At 49.4% G+C, this 20,741-nt stretch overlaps 1 protein-coding gene and 1 long non-coding RNA gene across 6 annotated transcripts; one reads left to right on the top strand and one right to left on the bottom strand.

Annotated features, from left to right (window-relative positions):
- Positions 1–4,699: 4,699 nt before the first annotated feature.
- On the top strand, positions 4,700–19,122 carry TMEM269 (transmembrane protein 269). 5 transcript variants are annotated; one of them, XM_084787415.1, is made up of 7 exons: positions 4,700–4,788; positions 5,791–5,862; positions 8,707–8,836; positions 12,183–12,280; positions 12,999–13,145; positions 13,698–13,901; positions 17,545–19,122. In XM_084787415.1, the coding sequence occupies exons 3-7, from the start codon at positions 8,718–8,720 to the stop codon at positions 17,679–17,681; spliced, it is 705 nt and encodes a 234-aa protein (XP_084643541.1). In that variant the 5' UTR covers positions 4,700–4,788; positions 5,791–5,862; positions 8,707–8,717; the 3' UTR covers positions 17,682–19,122. The 5 variants fall into 5 exon arrangements, with proteins under 5 accessions (XP_084643541.1, XP_084643542.1, XP_084643540.1 ...); XM_084787412.1 differs by lacking the exon at positions 4,700–4,788 and adding an exon at positions 4,809–5,079; XM_084787413.1 differs by lacking the exon at positions 4,700–4,788 and adding an exon at positions 4,812–5,079 and having other exon boundaries at positions 13,002–13,145.
- LOC311600581 lies at positions 13,159–17,537 on the bottom strand. The gene is made up of 3 exons (XR_014780283.1): positions 16,910–17,537; positions 14,065–14,138; positions 13,159–13,386 (listed from the first exon to the last, which is right to left on the bottom strand). It is a non-coding gene; the product is annotated as an uncharacterized lncRNA (long non-coding RNA).
- Positions 19,123–20,741: the final 1,619 nt, after the last annotated feature.

The raw sequence follows: 20,741 nt of genomic DNA, 5'->3' as shown, positions 1-20,741 counted from the left end.
ATCCTAACAGCAAAAGAGATCGATGGCAGAGAAGAAGAAATGCAATTGAGAAAAATAACATGAGGGGTGTTGGGAGCAACCTGACCCCCGCGAAAGTCCACAGCTGAGGTGAGCCCTGGCAGGGGCAGTGGGAGCGGGAGGAAAGGCTGTACTAGTTGCTTTAAAGAAGCAGGGCTGGATGTGAGCAGTTTCCATCCCTCATCCAGCAGGAGGCCAGGAGGGTCTTGCCTGAGCTAGCAGCAATGGAGGGTGAGGTGCCAGACTGTGTCATTGTACAGTGGACTTCCTCTGTGTTGGTAGCTCTGGAATCTGAGTGTTCCTAAAAGTCATTGGCCAGTCACTTTGTTTTCTTGGGAGGTTAGTATGTGCACATGTGCAGGTGGCCGCAGAGGCCAGAGGTGTTAGATTATTCAATGCCAGGGCAGCAAGGTGTCTGCATGGCTGAGTCCTCTCTCTAGTGCCCCGCTGGTTTTGTTTTCCCCTTTTCCCCTTTGTGTAACAGTAACAGTTGTGTAGCAGTGCTGTGGCTTACAGGGAGCAGCATCTGATTTGATGGTGGGTAGCATTTGCAAGTTTGATAGACCCGTCACCCCGCTTGTCAGCTAATAAAATGTGAGGAGATGAACGAGAGGAGGAAATCTTAAGTAGTTCCTGAATTTCTGCCTCAAGTGTGTTGATACACTCAGCAAATTTGGAGGAGAAAGACATTGTTGCTGGTGTTCACCAGATTAAACTGCTCAGACATGGATTTAAGCCAATAGAAAGTCTTTATTAGCTGGCTGGCGACTTGGTGTTTGGGACCCCGGTGTAGCACTGAGCCTTTCTAAGGGTGAGCTTTTAAGTACAAAAGCATGTCCTGGGTTGACATACTTGAGTTAATAAGAACAGTTAGCCAGAAGCAGATCTATAGAAGCCAAAAAGCAGGGTTAGTACATTTAGAGATTTTCCCCAGAACTATGGACTTTGAAGGATTAGGCCTTTGGTTTAGTTGTAGCAGATGGTGCTGTCTGAATGCTGAGGTTTACAGCCTGAATGTACCTCCCCCGCGGAGTCAGCTGTGCTAAGGTCTCAGGCCTACTGAGGTCTGGGCCCGGTTACAGACATTCTGCTGTTTTCTAACATAATTAGTGATCTATATTTGCTTCAGGAATCTACCTTGCTGGTTCTGCCCAGGCTAATGGGGTATGAGCACCGGCTGAGCCCCCTCTCCACCCAGGGGTCTGGAAGAAGGCCTTTCTTGTGTTCTTACCTTCCCAAGTTACTAGTTGGTCCCCAAACATGGATGGTGTTGGGGTCATAGGTGAAGAGCTGACACTGACTAGGGAACTTTTATTCTATCAATATTCCCTTTATATGATTTTAATGTTCATGTGGCCCTACACCCATGAGGTCTGAGAGGGAGCATTTCCAGTTCAGAAAGTGGCTTGTGGCTATCCAGATAGCAATGACCAGTTTTAAACAAGACTGTGTTTGCTTTGAGTCCAGCCATAACTACTTCGGTCGTGTTAACCACACTCATGTTACCTCAGTTTTGTCTTAGCAGGTAGTTCTACAGAGGTGACATACAAAGTGAATGTGGTCAGTGTGGGTGCGAGTCTCTAGTGCACACCTGTACTCCAGCACCTGGAGAGCTTGGCAGGTGTCTGGATGCTCGTTAATACCAGCTTGGCTAGACTGTGTCTCAAAAAAATTGAAAAGAGAGTTAAGTGGCTGGAGAGATAGGCAGAAAATACTTGTTGCATAAACAGGACCTGATTTTGATCCTCAGCATCCATATTTAAAAATCTGGGCATGGTTGCACATGCTTGTAATCTCAATGTTGGCAGGGTGGAGTTCACCGGCTGGCCTAGACTAGTTGGTGAGCCCCAGGCCCCAGAGACTCTGTTTTTAAAAAACAAGGCGGACAGCCTTTCTGAGAATGTGCGCGCACACTCAGCCTCCATGAAACAAGGTGAGGATGTGAGCTACTATGGGGGCAAGTAGAGGAGGTTGGCCAAGGCAGGGAAGTAGCTGCCCTGACATTACACTGCCTTAAGCAAGAGAACCCGTGTCTCCGCCGTTGAAGCCCGTGTGCAAACTTGTGTGCCCAAGGTAAGGCGTGTTACCACAGCTGGCCGGGAGCAAGGAGCCACCAGGAGCCTGGTACGGTTGGTCATGAGCAGATGATTCAGTGGGTCACTCGCTACTCAAAAGCGCTTGTCCTCGTCTTGGTTGCGACAGTGTCCTGGCCTCATCTCCTTCTTCACCTTTCCTGAACCTAAACCTCCTCTGGGGCCTCTCCCTCCTGCATGCTCTAACCCGTCCCCAGGGCTTTAGTGCCCTGAACTACAACTTGCACGTATTCCTAGCTCTGCTCTGTATTCAGGTTCATGCATGGTTGGCCTGCTGCTGTGCTTGACAGCTCTGCTTGACTCAATCATTACAAACTCATGTTTCTAAAGCAACGGAATGCACCCCCAAACCCTTTCACCTCCTCTGCATGCCCATGATCACCTATCTCGCTTTTATTTATTTGGTTTTTTTGAGACAGGGTTTCTCTGTGTAGCGTTGGCTGTCCTGGACTCATTTTGTAGATCAGGCTGGTCTCGAACTCACATCGATCCACCTGCCTCTGCCTCCCAAGTGCTGGGATTAAAGGTATGAGCCACCATGCCTGGCTGTTATTTGGTTAAAAAAAAGCTAAGCCATCCTTGATTCCATTTCTCCTGTATCCCATATTCTCCCATGCCAGTCAGCTCTGCCTTCAAAATTATAGCCCCATATCTGACCCCTCTCATCACTTCCACCCTTGCCTCTTGGTCCAAGCCACCCATGTCTTTAGCCTAAGGCAGTGACTTCCTGGTGGATCCCCATGGAGTCAGCCATGGTTTCAGCCTAACGCCTGTTTCAGAGCATCCCATGACTGTGTGACTCTCCCCAAAGGCAGAAGCAGTGGCGTGGTGGCCCCAGCCAGTTCTTTTGGTTTTCAGACACCTGACTTTAGTGTCAGATTCTTCTCAGGGCTCAGCTCTGTAAGTTGTCCACCCCATCCCCCCACCCTGTTTTCCTGTGTAGCCTTGGCTTCCCGGAACTTGCTCTGTAGACCAGGCTGGCCTCGAACTCAGAGATCCACCTGCCTCTGCCTCCTGAGTCCTGGGATTAAAGGTGTGCGCCACCACTACCACCTGGCGTAAGTTCTTACTTTAATGCCAGGCACTGGGGATTAAGTCTAGGGCCTTTGAACATCCTGAGCAGATGCTTACAATAAAGCCATATCCCCAACCCAGGTCCACTGATGGCTAATGGTGGAGTTGACAGTAAATGAGCTATTTGACCCACCATTTCCTTGAGATGAACAAGACTATGGATACAGTGGCAGGGCCAGGCCAAGTCCCAGGGAGACACTTGCATACAGCCTCCAGCCCAGTGTCTGCCAGATGGCCTCGGCTCCTGCTAGCTGCCCTCCCTTCCTGATTGTGGTGTCACATGGCCTCTCAGCCCCACCCTATCGCATATTCTCTGGGCCCTGGTTACTCTTGTTGCTGCAATTCAGCCTTAGTGAGGTGTGGATGTGGGACAGGTGGAGGGGGACCCTACCTTAGAGAATTACTCAGCACTGCTTCAGTCCAAGGCTGTGGGTGCCTCACACCTGTATTCTCAGTACTTGGATACTGAGGCAGGAGGATCCCGGGATTCAAGGCTACCCTCAGCTACACAGTTTGAGCCAGCCTAGTCTACAGTGTGAGACAGTTTTTGGTTTGGTTTTGGTTTTTCGAGACAGGGTTTCTCTATGTAGCCTTGATTGTCCTGGACTCACATTGTAGACCAGGCTGGCCACGAACTCAGAGATCCACCTGCCCCTGCTTCCCGAGTGCTGGGATTAAAGGTGTGCGCCACCACTGCCCGGCATGAGACAGTGTCTTTAAAACAAAAATGGAAAAGGAAAAAAAAAATTTTTTTTTACTGCCCCATGTGGTGGCCTACCTACATCTTTAATTGCAGCACTTGGGGTGTCAGAGACAGATGGATCTCGAGTTTGAGGTAGGCCTGATCTACAGAATAAGTTTCAGGACAGCCAGGGCTACAAAGAAAAATCTGTCTCGAACACCCCCAAAAGTTTCTTTCCACAGCACACTATCCATCCTACTGCTGCATCCAGAACCTGTCTGGAAAGCTTTCTTCCTTGCTCTCGACCTCCCTCACACTCTTGGAATTTCTCTCACACTGACTGCCTCTCTATTTCCCGACACAGCTTCCGTCTTACTACTTCCTTTACAGTGACTGCCTTCAGAACCACCTTTCGGAAAGAACCTGATCTAAAAATATTTTCTTTATTTTTGGGTCCCAATTCCTCAAGTTCTCATCCCCCTGAGAAATGTTACTATATGTTTACACCACCAAGGTCATACCTGCGTGGAGCTGATATCCATGAGACTCTTCACGATGTGGACCGTAGCCTGCTTTTACAGTCTTCAACTCACTCCTAACCTATCTGTAGCCCCAGGCACCCAACAACGGGGTCTCTGTACTGAGCCCAGGTTCAAGGGGAGGGAAAAGGGAGAATCCTCCAGGCCCCGCCCCTCGCCCCCCACTCAAGAGTTGTAAATTGAAACCGTGGTGCCTCTGTCCAACTGCTCTGCAGCCCCTCCCCTGTCCTCTGAATTGTGAGCTAAGAGCCAGGTTAGGAGGCTGGACCACCATAAATACACTCTGGCTTGGGCTGGACCCTCGGCCTCAACAGCAGCGGGAAAGGGGGGGGTGAGGGGTGCGGGGTGGGCCCAACCCCATCCAGAAATGTTTGGTCCCCAGGTAAGCCTTCCCTACTGATACGGAGCAGGCGCGGCAGGAAAGAGAGACAGGTTCATTTCTGCCAGCCAGCCCCTCCCCTCGTCATCTGACAGACTTGGGTTTAACCGGGTTACCTGGACAACCCATGGGAGGCTGGCGAGAGACCAGTGCTGTGTCCTGTTCTCAAGAGGCCGGGTCTCTGCAGGAGATAGCCTCTGGCCTCCGGGGAAGGGGCAGCAGTGTGCGCGATGAGGACCGACAGGAGACACCACTGTTGCAAAGTGAACCTCCGTTCTCACCGGCCACTGCCTGGTGAGGGAGCCCTCATCGTCACTCAGTCCTCTTTCTAGAAACCCACAGGCATGTGAGCTCTGCGCTGCCGGCAGGGCGGGGTGTTCTCACACTCGCCATCGCTTTCCATTCCTCAGTCCATTTCGCTCCCAAATAGCACAGTTCTGACCCCGCCCCCCAACGGCACCCCCCCCCCCCCCCAGTCACCTGGGGAGGGCCCCAGCTCCGACTTTACCAACTTCACCTCCAATCATCCGTGTCTTGGAAGCCAGGACCTTACTGTATTTTTAATTCTCTTTAGCAACCTTCCCCACCACACCCCCATCCTTAGAGACCCTGTTGAATGTCACCACGTGGGCGAAATTCTCCTTTGCCCTAGGCTTAGATTTTGCTTCCTGGTATGCCCAGGGCCATTGGGACATGCCCTAGGTCACATGTGTCTTCTCAAGCTCCTGAGCATTTCATTGAGACTGTATCTTCCGAGGGTAGCACATGAATCTTTTTCTATTTACCACACAGGGAGGTATCTGGAAAGATGGGGTGACTGAAAGATAAAGATTGGGCTGTGGCCTCCTGTGCTGAAGCGGGTTTCACAAAAAAAAAAAAAAAAAAAAAAAAAGACTCTTCAGAGGCCTCAGTGAAGAGGGCTGCATTCTGGGTATATTAGAGGCAGCGCTCGAGAGGACCTGACTGGTCAACTGTACAACTAACATCGGGTACTTTTATTGTCAGGCCTCATACTTGGCACAGGGGACCCCAGTCTGCAGTCAAGTTGCGTCCCTTCTAGGAAAAAAGGAAGACAAGGTAGGCGAAGCCAGTACAGAATGCCAGGTGTTACATGGGGAGCACAAAGAAGCCTTCCAAGACAGGCACTTAACAAACGCTGCTCCTCAGGGAGGGCCAATCCGAGACCCAAGGAAGGCCCTGAGGGCGTGGGAGCTGGAGAGCTAGGTAGGGCTGCTGTGGGCCTGGATTCGAGAAGCCGGCATATGGCTTCTTCAGGGCAGAGCACAAGCCAGCTTCGGCTCTACGCCTCCTCTGGAAAGCCTCCAGAGGCAAGCCAGCCCCTCTCGTGCTCACATGGCCATGCCTCTTTCTTCTTCCGTGCTGGGTTGCATCCTCTGCGGGACTGCTCCTTGAGAGATCAATTCAGTCATCTCTGTGTCGGCAGTACCAAGCATCAGACTGACCCCTAAGCAAGCATCTGCAGGAGTGAGGAGGTTGCTCTCCATTTCTGTGGACTCGAACAGCCTTTCCTCTCATCCCCGTCCTTTTGCTCCTGGGACCTGTGTGTGCATTTTTTTCCCCCTTTTCTTCCCAAATAGCATCTAGCTGAGAAAGAGGAGACTTAATTCAAGTCCTGACTCTACCATTTCTGGAGACAAGCCCTTTCCCATTTGGAAGCCTTGCTTTCCCATCTGTAAAATAAGGGGCCACTATGAATATAGGGACACCGTGTATGCTCGTGTCTTGTTTCTCTAGACCAGCCGTTCTCAACCTTCCTAATGCTGCAGCTCTTTAATACAGTTAGCTCATATTGTAGTGACCCCCAGCCATAAAAGTATTTTCCTTGCTACTCCATTAACTGTAATATTGCTGCTGTAATGAGCTGTAATATAAATATCTGATATACAGGATCACTGATGTGCGACCCCTGTGAAAGGATTATTCAATCCCAAAGGGCTTGCAACCCATGGGTTTGAGAACCACTGTTCTACCCAGGTAGACTGGCTGTACATTCTTTGAAGGCAACGAGGATTCTCTCAAACTAAGCATAGAGCCCGGCACAATATCCTGGCCTGTTTGTTGGTAGATGGCAGAGTACAGAGGAAAGAAATACTCAAGGCAGAGCCAAGTCTCATTCTGTAATTTCAGAGAGACCTCTTCCGAGGCTCCCCTCTCCGTTGCTTGCCTTGTTTGGGATGTACAAGCAAGGATGAGAACCCTTGCCCGACTGAGCTCACAGGGCCCCTGGGAAGCCCAGTGTCCACGTGCTTTGTGAACAGGTAGACAGTGTAGCAGGTGATTAATCATTAAGACTAAACCATCTGTGATGAGGTAGCATCTGCTTGTTGGGAGCCTGAGCATCTGCTGATCTGCGCTGAGAGGCAGAGACTCGGGGATGCTGTTCTTCTAGGAGATGGTAGATGGGTTGGCAGGTGAGCAGGTACCTGGTCAGGAGCTGAGGTATCTGGTCCCACTGGCCACCTTGACACAGGCGAGATGGCCGTGCGGGTTCATGGAGTGGGATGGTGAAGCCAGCTCTTCTCTTCCACCCCAGCTTTGCCAGGCTTTCATTATTTCCTATCTTAGGTGTTAATCCTGATGGCTTTGGTCACACGGCTACTGATTCTTTAGGCGAACTGCCTATGGGAACAGCAAACCCTGCAGTGATGCCTTGGGGTACTCCAGTGCCTAACCCAAGTACAGTCTTCCAGTCTTGGACATCTTGGCGGCAGGATTTCTTGAAAAAAACATACTTTGACTCGATCCTTTCAAAAAAATTTTTTTGTTGGTTATTTTTGCTTTTGAGACAGGCTTTTACTATGTAGCTCTGGCTGTCCTGGATGTTCACTATGTAGATCAGGCTAGCCTTGAACTCACAGAGTTCCACCTACTTCTGCCTCCCAGGTGCTGGGATTAAAGATGTGCACTGCCATGTAGGAGCTGTCTGGAGGCCGAGCCCGAGCCTCAACATGAATGAAGGGTTTAAAGAGAACGAGAATTTACTCACATCACTCAAGGCAAGGGTTACATGTGTGGCTGATGTGGTGTCTTTACCCCTATTCGTGGGGATTGTCTGTCTCAGAGAGGACGCAAACAGTTATGTGTAAGGAGCACATGTGTTCATGTGTTCGGACATGGTGTGAAAAGAGTCAAGACTGCTTGTGAAGGTGGGTAGACCAGCTGGCTCCCTCCTGTTGTGAGAGATATCATGGATGGTCAAAGGCCTGGACATGGCTGCCCCAGCATGCAGAGGCTGTCTGGCAAGGCCAGCCCAGTGAACCCCTTAGTCCTAGCCCCTGCCTCCTCCTGCTGGGTCTTGACTCGAAGCAGGAACAGCAGCAGATTGAGGACCAAGCAGCTGGCATTTAGTTCTGTTCACTTAGTGCGCGACTTTGAACAGATGTCTCCCATCTGCCAAACTTGCATTTCCTCATTCATAAAATGGGGGAAGAAAGAGTACACGCTCTGAGCTGGCCCAGCCCACGGGTGGGAACACAGCAGAAGTGCTGGGGGAACCACTGGGTGTTGTCACACCCATTCTGTGAGGTTGATTTCCTTCTCTGTTGGAGATGGGACAGTGTTGTGGTATTCCCTGAGGTCCCTGAGGGAGTGAGCCATTGGTCTATGACAAGGCTCCGTCTCCCAGATGGAGGCCTTTGAGGCATCAGGGCTCTTGAGAGAATGTCTGTGCTGTGTGGCCAGGGTAAGGTGAAGGGGATGGCCATGCGAGGTCATCTGCCCCACTGCTAAGCTTTCCCGAACCTTGTCTTTAACTCTAGTGTCTCCCTGCTGACTTGTCTTCTCAATCTAGTGGGTGAGACAGAGCGTGGGGAAGGTGCAGATCTGGGATGGGGTCTCTGGGAGCCTCTTTGGAGACCCCTTGAGCTTGGGAGCCATGTTCACCTCTCTCCTGGGCCACAGGTCAGATCACCATGGACCCTGAGCAGACCATTTCTCAGACGGCTGAATTTTCCTGGAAAGATTTTATTAATGCCCTGGCCCTGGCCCACATGGTCCTGGGGCTCTTCTCCATCTTCTGCAGCTTCAGCAGGTAGGTTTGGGGCACAGCCTGCTCTTAGCCTAAAGCCGGAGCCTATGGCATGAGCAAGCAGGGCCAGGATCCAGAGACCTAGCCACTGTGGCAAAGGACCAGTTCAGGGATGGGGACAGTATAGTGACCTCAAAGTCAGGGACCAGGACACTGGCCTCCATGTTGCTACAATCTGATATGTGACTTCAGCTAGCTTATATTTGAGCCTCGGTCTCTATGTAGTATGAGGAATTTGTGTTATGATTTCTCTTTTCCCTTTAGCCATGGCAAATCAGAATGGCTTGTAGGAGGGAAAAGAAAAGATGCACACTCTCTGTCTCTGTCTCTGTCTCTCTCTCTCTCTCCCTCCTTTCCTCTCATCCTCTTCTCCCTTTCCCTTCCCCCTCCCTCTCCCCTTCTCTTTCCCACCATGTAGCCCAGGCCTTGAACTCATTATGTAGCTTAGACGGTCCTTGAACTTAAGATCCTTTCGCCGCAGCCTCCAAGTGCTGGGACTGTAGGTGTGAGCCACCCCACTTGGCTTTGTTTATGTTTTCTGGTTCTTGAATCAGGACATACGATTTGTCTGACTCTCAGACATGAGCACTGTTTTGGAAATCCTGTCACACGTACAGGTGCCACCAAGAAAGCTGAAACAAGTTATGTTACTATAAGTTGGGTTCTATTTCAAGGCCTTTGGCAAATCCGCTTTTTATTTTAATTAATGTATGTATATATGTATGTATGTATTATGTATGTATGTATACAGTGCTCTGCCTGCATGTACACCTGCAGGCCAGAAAAGGGCATCAGATCTCATTATAGATGGTTGTGAGCCACCATGTGGTTGCTGGGAATTGAACTCAGGACCTCTGGAAGAGCAGTCAGTGCTCTTAACCTCTGAGCCATCTCTCCAGGCCCCAAGTCAGCTTTTTAAAGAAAACCCTTTGTAATGCCTCCTGGTGTGCTTGCTTCTCCATGACCAACATAGGACTTCCTTCTGTTTCTGTTTCTCATCCATAAATATGGAGTTTTAGAGTCTAACAAAGTGGGAGAATGCACATCTGTGGCAGGAAAAACTCAGTTAAACAAATCCTCTGGGAGGGTAGTTTTATGCTACAATTATAGCATAGTCTGTTATTTTCATGTAGCCTCAGGCCCCTTTTGGTCCTCTGGTGTGGTCTACACAAATGCTGGAGCCATTTGGGGAGGTTAGGCTCTCTGCTTCTGCTGGGTCATCTAAGCATTGTAATCCAGTGCAGAGTTGGCAGTGGCCTCTGAGGCCAGGTTTGCTTTGGACTGTGTGTCTGTTCACAGAGGGCCCTGGGAGCACGTGATGGACAAGGTGCAATGGAGAATGTGAGGCCAGAGGAACTCTGGGAAATCACTTAGAGTAGAGGCAGCATCAAATTCCAGAAAATGTGGGAGGCACTGACAGATTCTAACCACACTTCAAACTCCAGAGAACTTGGGGAGACACTGGTGGATCCATACCACAGTTGGAGCTGCCAACACCTCGCGCTAATCCCCAGAAAGTCAGCAAGCATGTTACGCTGGGCAGCACCATCCAGTGTCTGGATGTCATTGACACCTGTGGATGCTTCGCCCAAGAACAGCAGAAGGCATGCTATTTTCAGGCTGTCTTGGAGATGTCACCAAAACAAACTGCATTCTGGGCATATAAAAGACTAGAAGTCATAAAGAAGGCAGTCTCATGTCAAATGGAATTAAACTAAGCTCAGAAACAGAAAGAATGTACAAACTCTGAACTGAGATAGCTCATGGCAGAGTGCTTGCCTATGCTGTGGGAGACCCAAGCTTCAGTCTTCAGTACTGGGGGGGGAAAGTCCTGTACTATAACAAAGGCAGCTTATAAAAGAAAGCATTTAGTTGGGCTAAGGTTTCATAGGATTAGAGGTCATGGCTAAAGTATAAACGTTAGAATTTAGCCAAGTATGGTGGCATAAGCATGCAACCCCAGCCATTAGGAGGCAGAGGCTCAGAGCCCAAGGCCAGGGCTTGGGGAGATAGCTCAGTTGATAAAGGGTTTGTGGGACAATTGTGAGGGTTTGGGTTCCGTTCTCGTAAGAAAGCTGAGGTAGTGTGCACTCAGGGAGGCAGAGGAGGAGTATCTGTGGGGCTCACTGACCATCCAGCCTTGCCAAACCACTGAGCCCCAGGTCCCAGGGAGAGTCCCTGTCTCAAAAAATTGGGTGGACAGATTGTCTTAGTTACTTTTAATATTGCTATGATAAAACTCCATGACAAAACATAAAAGAAAGCGTTTAGTTGGGCTTACAGTTTTATAGGCACAGAGTTCATGACTGCAGAGCAAAGGCATGCAGTAGAAATAGCCGAGAACTTACATCTTGATCTGAAAGCTGGAGAGGGGAACGGGGAACACTGGCAATGGCAGAAGTCTTTTGCAACCTCAGAGTTTGTCCTTGTGACAACCTTGTCCAGCAAGGCCACACCTCCTAAGCCTTCCCAAACATTTTCATCAACTGGGGACCAAGTATTTGGACACATGAGCTTATGGGGCCATTCTTCCCCGCCCCGCCCCCCTGAGACAGGGTTTCTCTGTGTAGCTTTGGCTATCCTGGATTCACTTTGTAGACCAGGCTGGCCTCAACTCACAAAGATCCCTGTCTACCTCTGTCTGCCCAGTGCTGGGACTAAAGGCATGTGCCACCATCGCCAGCTGGGGAACATTCTTTTTTTTTTTTTTTTTTTGGTTTTTCGAGACAGGGTCTCTCTGTGTTATCCTTGGCTATCCTGGACTCGCTCTGTAGACCAGGCTGGCCTCGAACTCACAGCGATCCACCTGCCTCTGCCTCCCGAGTGCTGGGATTAAAGGCATGCGCCACCATGCCTGGCTCTGGGGAACATTCTTATTCAAAGCACCACAGAATAAAAGAAAGGAAAGGAGAGAGGAGGGGGGAAAAGAGAAGAAATAAGAGGAAATCACTTAGAATAAATTCTTCACTTCACAAGTGGGAGAAAAAAGCCTAGAGGGACAAGAAGCATTTTATCTGGAAAGTCACAGTGAGATGGTGGTAGAGGCTGCACCTGGAACTAGGAAGGAACCTGTGCTACCAAACATATCTGGGCCTTAAGAGCTAGAAGGGACCTTGGTGATTACTTGCGAGTGGGGTCAGGAAATTGGCATGTGTTGGGAGTTTGGGAGGAATAAAGTCACATATGAGGGTGTGTCTAAAACAAAGCAGTTTATACCATAAGGGATGTGAATGCAGAGAGTGCACTTGGGTGTGCTTGTGGGGCGGGGGGTGTAGGAATTTGTGAAGGGTGGGTATCGAGTGGGGGACCTGTCCAGCGGATACTACAAGAATCCTGGCCTGCGCTCTAGGAAATCCCACTGTGCTTCCTGGATTCTTCTGATCAGCTTCCTGTTAGACATGGCAATAGGGACAATGACCAGATACCTCCACATCTGCCACAAAGTGGGTGAGTCCAGACCTCAGGCCCCTCTAATCCCTACCTTGCGGAGCATCCGTCTCAGGCTACCTCAGTCACTCCCCATAGCTCGCACGCCCACGGGGGTAGCAGAAGCAGCCATGCCCCGGCGGGAGTCAGGCTGTCTGCAGCCAGGGCTTCGCTGGGTCCTCGCCCCGGTGTTTAGTTCCTGTCTTCCTCGTCTCTCCGTTTTAATTCCCTTTACTCTTCTTTTGATTTATGCCATTTTGCTAAAGGTTTTGTTCTTGTGCTTCTACTCCGTCGTGCACTAGTGTGATCATCTCGAGTGTCAGGAGCTCTGGCTCACTTTCACTCCCTCAGGCGATGTCCTGCTTACCACGTGTTCATTGGGATGGCCTTCATTCTAAGTGAAGAATGTCCTCTGTAGCTTTAATAGTGAAGAGGAGAGGATGGCGAGGGTCCATGAGGAGATGAGAAACAACCCCAGGCAAAGCAGCTGGCTCAGGATACCTTGAAATGTTTCCATAGAAGCTTTTGCCTGAAAAAGGTCCCGAGGCTTGTGAACATGCGTGCTAAGTCTTGCATGTTGAGTGACGAGGACCAGCAGAAGCAGAGCTGGGGTTTGCTCCACAGGCCACCTTTGGGGAGCAGCTGCTGCTCTCCTAGACCCCGGCACCCCAACAGTCACTGCTCCAGGCTGGGCTCGGGTGCAGGACACGCGCTTACGGATTACTCTTGGCCTCTGAAGCAGGACTGGAGCTGAACGACCTGGCTGTCTTCACCACCTTTGGCCTGGCCTCGGCGCTGCTCCTCGGCGTGGACGGGCCTATGAATGGGTTCCTGGCCATCATCTATGTGCTAACTGCTTCTTTCCGCCTGTGTTTTTGTCAGACTGGTGAGTGGAACTCAGTTCATCTTAGGACTGAGGCAGGGAATCAAGGGGCAGGAGAAAGTGCTGGAAGCCAGAAGCCAGGGCTCACTGGGGGACTCCTCTTCTTCTTCCTCAGGAGCCCTGCACTGTTGGGGGTTGAGGGCTGTACTGGCAGGGCCCTGGGCTGGGAGACTGCCTTGCTTCGGCAGCAGCTATGTCTCTCTTGTGATATCTTTGTATGGAGCATTGCTTCATGCCAGTCCCCCTAAACAAAAGAAACTGTGCTAGAGTGAAGGCAGATGCTTTCCTAAGACCACACAGAAAGGAGGTACAGTCCCACCACTGAGCTCAGACTGGCCTTCCAAGGACCCTTTAAGGCGTGGCACTCCTGGTCTACTCTGGGTACCCACTGTGCCCCAGAAACCAGAACTCAAACCTATACAACATCTGCTGTGGACAACCAGATACCTCCACACCCCTGGGCAAAGGGAATGTGACAGCTCAGGGAGAGAGGAGACCCAAAGTGACAGGTGTCCTTAGGGCCAGGAAGCAGCTGGTGCCATGGTCTTTCCCTAGGAGGAGCTCCCTCTGCATACAAGGGCCTGCCCTGCCCCTACGCCTCCTGTGTTTTGGCCTCCACCTGCCTTCTGACCAAGGGCAACACTTTCGTTCTCTGTTGCATGGCTTCCCTCATGATTCTGTTCATGATTGACCAGAGCTGCTACCCACACGATGAAATCCTGGAGTCGGAGAACTGGAAAAAAGGAGTTTACCTGGGAGGTGAGTTGAAGTACCTGCCACCATGTGTATGGCCACACTGCGTCTCACTGTAGCGTTGCCAATGAGCTTTGCTGTCAGGCACTTTTCACCATCGAATTCTGTTGTTATCCAACAGTACGTAGTTGCTGTGTTTTCAATGTCCAAAGACACTAAATGCACTCACCTGCATAGAGGACTGTTTTCTTCATGCTCTGATTTCCAGTACACAGAATTAGGCAGTGCTCAGTAGATCTCTACCTGCCGTTAATGAGTTCAGTAGATGTTAGGGAGTGCGTGTGCTGGGTACTGGGAGTCAGTCTGGTAAAGTAGACATAGCCCTTGTCTACTTTTGGTTACTGAAAACCAAAACAAACTAACAAATAAAAATGGCAAAAATAATTGCAAACAAAGCTGGGGATACGGCTTATGTATATAATCCTGCTTTTTAGAATGCTGAGGCTGAAGGATCATTGCAAGTTCAAAATACAGTGAGTTCCAGGCAAGCCTGAGCCATAGAGTGAGGCTCCGTGACAAAAATAAATAAGAACTACAAATGCCTCTGATGCCCTGGGAAGGCACAGGGTACTCTCCGACCATGAGTCATTTAGACTGTGATGACGTGAGAGGAGCAAATACTCCTAAAGGAGGGATGTTTACGTGAGCTCTGAGAGATGAGCAGGAAGGGTGGTTCAGGCCGAGGATACAGCTTTGTGGTGACTGGAGGCCGAGAAGGTGTTGGAAGCATTAGTGGAGCAATGTGGCTGGAACTTGTGTGGAAAGCCAGTGGCAAAAGCTTAGGCAAGTGAAGTGGGCAGACTGGGCAGATTGGGCAGGATTTGAGATCTGACGGGCAGACTGGGCAGGATTTGAGATCTGATCGTAAAGGCAGGTGGAACCCAGGCAGGAGTGGTATGGTCAGGGCAGCAGCTTCCAGGCATCTCTAGGTCTGCAGTGTGGAGAACAGACAACAGAGTACCAGGAGGGTTCAGGTGGGAGATGGCGGCGTGATGGATAAGAGAAGCAACTGCGTTTGAGAGGTGTTGGCGCTGGACTTGATACTGGGGTGGGGTGGGGCGGGGAACGTTCAAGCATGAGCAGCTGAGTGGAGGTTCCAGCCTTAGGAGAGATCCCAGAGTTCGCCCTGAGGTAGGGCTTCCTTCCAGGAGGATTAGTTTTTCTTTTATAATGTGTGCACATGAACAAGACAAGCATCCCTGGGGACTGGAGGTTCCTCCATTATTCCTTTGCTGTGAATCCACTCTGGGTTGTCACAGTCTGTTTCAGATTTATATCTTAGGTGGCATTAGTACAACATCCATGCCCAAGTTCTGGGAGCTGGCTCTCCTGTGCCCAAATGGCAGAGGTAGAACGGGAGTCTGGGTCTGCAGCTAAGTGTACCTCAGTGAAGCTCTGACCTCTGCACACGACTGCTATATAAACTTGGGCTAATAGCTCACCATTTTGAGCTCAGTTTTCATCATGTATAATTATAGCCCCAAATTCCTTGCAGGTTTACTAGGATTTTTTGTTTTGTTTTGTTTTTTTGTTTTTTTGAGACAGGATTTCTCTGTGTAGCCTTGGCTGTCCTGGACTCACCAGGCTGGCCTCAAACTCACAGTGATCCACCTGCCTCTGCCTCCCGAGTGCTGGGATTAAAGGCCTGGCTGGTTCATTAGGATTGAATGAAGCAATGAGGTGATTCTTTGGTAGGCTTCTGGCCTGTAAGTGGCAATTCCTGGCTCCATCTTTTCCACCTCCCCCCTCCTAACCCATAGCAAGTGTTTCTCTCAGAAGTCATTGCTACTACAGTTGATCCCTTTGCTCAAAATAAACCACGCACTTAGCATGAGACCCCAGGGTTTCTTTGCTGTATGAAACTGCACCTCATAGACGGACCCGTTAATGGCAGGATTGTGCACACTTCAAAGGTGATACTGTTGGTGGTCTGCTTGCCTGGGGAGCAGCGGGTCACCTTAGACCAAAGCCTCTTCCCTGCAGAGCTCCAGGCTTTGAGAAGCTGGCCCATGGCCCTCTATTTTTTAGGATGCTTCTGGCTTTAAGCATCACCCCCTCGCCTCAGCAGATCACTGACTAGTCTTCAGGTGCAGTATCCCAAAAGTCTAGCACATCTCCTTAACTCATTCTTTTCCCCGGAAGTGGCCTTTTGTTAGGTCACCTGTCGTGATCTAACGGGCTCTCACAGAACACATGGTGGTCAGGCTGGGGATGTGGCCCAGTTGGTAGAGTTCTTGCTTAGCTTGCATGGATCCCTGGGGGTTGATCTTTAGTACTGCACACACTGTCTGTGGTGGTGCACACCTGCAACCTCAGCACTTGGGGGGTGGAGGCAGAAGGATCAGAAGTTCAAAGTCATCCTCAGCTACATAGTAAGTTTGAGGCCAGCCTGGGCTACATGAGATCCTGTCATGAGACTATTGATGCACTATATTCTTGTTAACTGAGGCAGAATGTCTCGTTTTTAAAGGTCAGGCCGACTTGGACTTGAATCAGGCCTTTGTGCAGGCTACTTCCCCTCTGTCTCCTATGAGAAAATAGATGTAATCTAAGTCATGGGTGTGTTGTGAAACAACTTGTACTACCTAGCAGAGTACCTAGTACCGAGTAGATGGCACCCAGTAGAGTACCTAGTACTGAGTAGATGTGCCACTGTCTTTGGAGTCCCTGTGCCTGACAGTGTTCATCTGAAATTCAGGCTACCTTGGGAGTACCTGAGACTACATTCAGGCTCAGTGATTTGCTAGGAGGGGCCTCAGGGCTCAGTGCATTGTTGTATTCATAGCTAAGACTGGTTAGAACACAAGCATATGACTGAGTGTGGTGGCGCACACCTTTAGTCCCAGCACTCAGGAGGCAGAGGCGGGCAGATCTTTGAGTTCTAGTCTAGTCTGGTCTACACAGCTAGTTCCAGCACAGCCAGGGCTATACAGAGAAACGTTCTTGAAAAACTAACAAAACAAAACAAAAAACACAAACCAACCAAACCCCAAACAAAAAGCAAACCAACCAACCAAGGATGTGGTTCGAAATCAGCAGAGGGAAATGCTAGCTCCCCAGAGTCCTCTCCAGGTGCGTGAGAGAGTCACACTTAAGTCCTCAGGCCCTGAGCTGTGGTCACTCACAAGAAGCACTGTCTTCCAGGGACGGTCATCAGAGACTCACGTGGACACCCTGTGCCCAGCAGGGACCAAATTCCAAACTAGAGAAGGAAAGAGGTGTCATCACAGACTGGACTTGCACAGTCTGGGCACAGTGAGGCACTATGACCACTCGGTCATTGGTGGGGGAGCTAAGGCCACTCTGTAAGCTGTCTTAGACATTATAAACTCACAATTAGGGAGTTTGTTTTTTTTGTTTTTTTGTTTTTTTGTAGTTGTTTTGTTTTGTTTCCCATTGAAAAGGCTCTGATCTCTGAATTTAGTCTTGGCCAGGACTTGGCTTCTAGTCAGAGATACCAGAATGGACCTGAGATTGCATTAGCTTCCAACTGGGGACTTACATATACTTACTAAACTGAACTTCAACACGAGGCTCCTGCCTCTCTGTGGCTGTTTCCTCAGTTCTGTGAGTGGCCTGTGAGGGACAGCGTTGGGTAGGAACATGTGCAGCCCCACGTGAAGCTGAGTATCTGCTTTTCTCTTGACAGGTATCATCTTGCTGGTTTTCTCCCCATTCTCGCTCACCGCCTTTTACTGCCTGACTTGGTCACTTTCCTACATCTTCTTCCCAGATGCCCTGTGGGGGAAGGAATGTGTATTAAGCTCTTGCACGGGGAAACCATAGCTTCACCCTCTGAGGGTGCTACGCTTACCAAGCTGGACCAAGACCTGCTTACCCTAACTAAAGCTCTTCTGGTGCCTGTATTATCATATGCTTGGTGCACGCCCTCTCTTGCCTGGTATCTTATCGACCCACAGTGGGCCCATAAGCCTTTGCTTCTTTCTCCTTATTAAGGGTTCAGACTACCTTTTGGGTAATACTTGAATCAGTAATGTAGGATAGACTTTTGTTTCCAAGGTAAGTCTTGGGCTGAAGCTCAAACCCAGCCTTGGACACACGAGACTCTATCTCAAAAATATTGATTGATTGTATCAAGTGGTGTATTAGTCAGGAGCAGAGGTGATAGGACGAATCTCTATCAATCATCTATCTGTCCCTCTCTCTGTAATTTATATCATCTATATACCTCTATATTAATATAGTATTTATATAATAAATGTATATCTGTAAGCCTGTAATCCACTCTAATAAATCTCATATATGTACATGTATGTGTATATGTATATGTGATTTATCAGGATGGCTTACAGGCTGTGGTCCAGCTAGTCCAACAATTGCTGTCTACCAACAGAAAGCCCAGGAATCTGGCTTCTAAGATCTATTATGTATATTTTCTAAATTCTCAAACACTAAACTCAGATTTTACCTTTTAAAACACAAACAAGACAGAAATACTGCACACTGTTTTATTGTATAAAGTTGTGACTTATGGAGAAGAACCAGGGAACCCCAGTAGCACTATGGATTCTGCCTTTAGGTGGGACATCCAAAGGACTGTTGGATAATTCTGCCACCTCCCCCACGATGGCACCTGAGCTCCTCTGCAATGTCTGCTTTGAAGGTTTTTTGTTTTTGTTTGTTTTCTTTAAGACAGGGTCTCTCTGTGTAGCCTTAACTGTCCTGGACTCGCTTTGTAGACCAGGCTGGCCTGGAACTCACAGCGATCCACCTGCCTCTGTCTCCCAAGTGCTGGGATTAAAGGCGTGCACCACCTTGCCCGGCTCTGCATTTTAAGTTTTAAGAGAGGTGTATGTGGTACAGCTCAGGGCTCGGTTGCCAGCTCACCATTCAGCGTCTTTATTTCCTGGAAAGCAGCGTTTGAGACTCTTCCTGGGCTTTCAGGTAAGCACAGAGGTAAAGATGACGTGAGAGCACTTTAAGCACAGGAATGAAGGCAGGGAGTCTCGACGGCTTTCTGTCTAAACCCAGAAGGTGGCGCTTCTGCTCCTAAAGCACTGCTCCACGCCTGAGTGGGGTCCCATGAGGAATCCTGCTTTTCAAGGTGTGGTCCCAAGGGCAGTGTTTAGTCTCTACAAAGCCATCTCCTCATGTGTAGCATGGAAGAGCAGCACACAAGCTACGGCGGCTCCACTGGGTTCTCTTGAAGTAAGAACTGGAATGTGCCTGTCACTTTGAGACATCCTGGTCCTGGGGCAGGGATGGAGGAGTGTACTTCTGGGGGGTGGGGGGGGGTGGGGGGGTGGGGGGGGGCTGGAGAGACAGCTCAGCAGTTAAGAGCCTGGGCTCCTTTTGCAGAGGACCTAGGTTGTTTCTGGCATCAACATGTCAGTGCACCCCAGCTTTGGGGAATCTCGTGCCCTCTTTGGCCTCTCTGGACTCATACATGCATGCATTTTTTTTAAAATGTGGGATTTCATATGAAAACCACAATTTTGGAAAACTCAGGTCTACAGCTGTGAGCTTAATTCTTTGCTAATGCTGAGGCATATTCCAGTGGGATCAGCAGGGTATAAAGTACTATGTAATTTTCTCTAGGTTTTTGTTTTGTTTTAGGGAGCCATGTTCAACTTTATTATCAGGAACACCACTTATGTCCTCCAGGTTGTCCGGCTTCATAGGCAAAAATGGTTTGTGTATATGTGTGTGTGATCCTTTTATTGACTTATTTATTTCTATTTCATGTGAATTAATGTTTTGCCTACCTGTATGACTGTGCCAGGTCATCAGATATTGGAGTTAATGTTGTGAACTGTTATGTGAATACTAGGAATTGAACTGGGGACCTTTGGAAGAACAAACAGTCAGTGCTTTTAACTGCTGAGCCATCTCTGCAGCCCCAAGCTGATTTTTTTTGGGGGGGGCGGGGACCAACTTTTCCCTCCTGGATTCTTGAATTTATCATTTAATTGGATCTATATTATGAAGGATGGGTAAAAGGAATAATTTAACAACTTCAAACTTTAAAATACTTAAAAAAAAAAAAAAGATTTCGTTTTAGCTACGCCTGGTAGCACACACCCTATTCCTAGCACTTGCTCAGCATTGCAATAACCCTGCTGCCCTCATGTTGGCATGCATACACTCCGGAAGCATGTCTGAGGCAGAGAACTCTATGCCTCTACCCCTAAAGGAGGCCACTGGGAGATGGGTGTTTGGTGCCTAAAGGCGCAGTCTGAACATTCCGTTCACACACCTTACTCTAGGCCCCAAGATAGAAACCAGAAGGTATCTGGGCTGCCCTCCCAGGGCTGCTGTTGGCGCACTGCAGTCATCCCTCAACCCTAGCTAGTAGCTCAAATGGGAGCAAAGGGTCACACTTACCCGTGTGTAACTGGACACCTGTGGTCAGCAGGTCCTACAACGCTGGAGGCTGCATGTCCTTTTATTTTTTCCTACTATCTGCTCACGTAGGAGGGGATATGCTTTCTGCTTTTTTGAAAGGGAGGGAAGGGAAGAAAAGAAGGGAGGGGGGAGGGAAGGAAGAGAGGTGGAAAGGTCTAGTCTTTCCTGTCCATTGTCACATAGAACAGCACTAACAGAGGGCGGCTCCCAGTGCACAGATTACCTTGTTGCTACCACAGCTACTAATGTTACATTGACTAGAGAGTAAGGGCACCTTTTAATGTGTATAGGGTTTCGGGTCTGAGTCACCGCATAGCTGTGCAGTTTGCCCAGCTCTTAGCGTCTGGGGCAAAAGAAGCAGAAACAGTAACATCCTCAAGACATGAAGACTGCGGCACTAGAAGCCAAGTGACTTGCCCAAGGTCACCTGACAAATCCTGAGATGGCTGGTTCTTTTTTTGTTTGTTTGTTTTGTTTTGT

The sequence above is a fragment of the Acomys minous genome, assembly GCF_964271855.1.
Source record: "Acomys minous genome assembly, chromosome: 6".
Taxonomy (NCBI): Eukaryota; Metazoa; Chordata; class Mammalia; order Rodentia; family Muridae; genus Acomys; species Acomys minous.
This window is presented reverse-complemented; position numbering and strand designations above follow the sequence as displayed.

Bases quoted from the DNA above. Each gene is read 5' to 3' on its own strand.
- TMEM269 (XM_084787412.1), top strand. From the start codon at position 5,016: ATGAGGACCGACAGGAGACACCACTGTTGCAAAGTGAACCTCCGTTCT. The intron at 5,080-5,790 runs GTGAGGGAGCCC...TTTTATTGTCAG, and splicing joins TTCTCACCGGCCACTGCCTG to GCCTCATACTTGGCACAGGG. The intron at 8,837-12,182 runs GTAGGTTTGGGG...CCTGCGCTCTAG, and splicing joins ATCTTCTGCAGCTTCAGCAG to GAAATCCCACTGTGCTTCCT.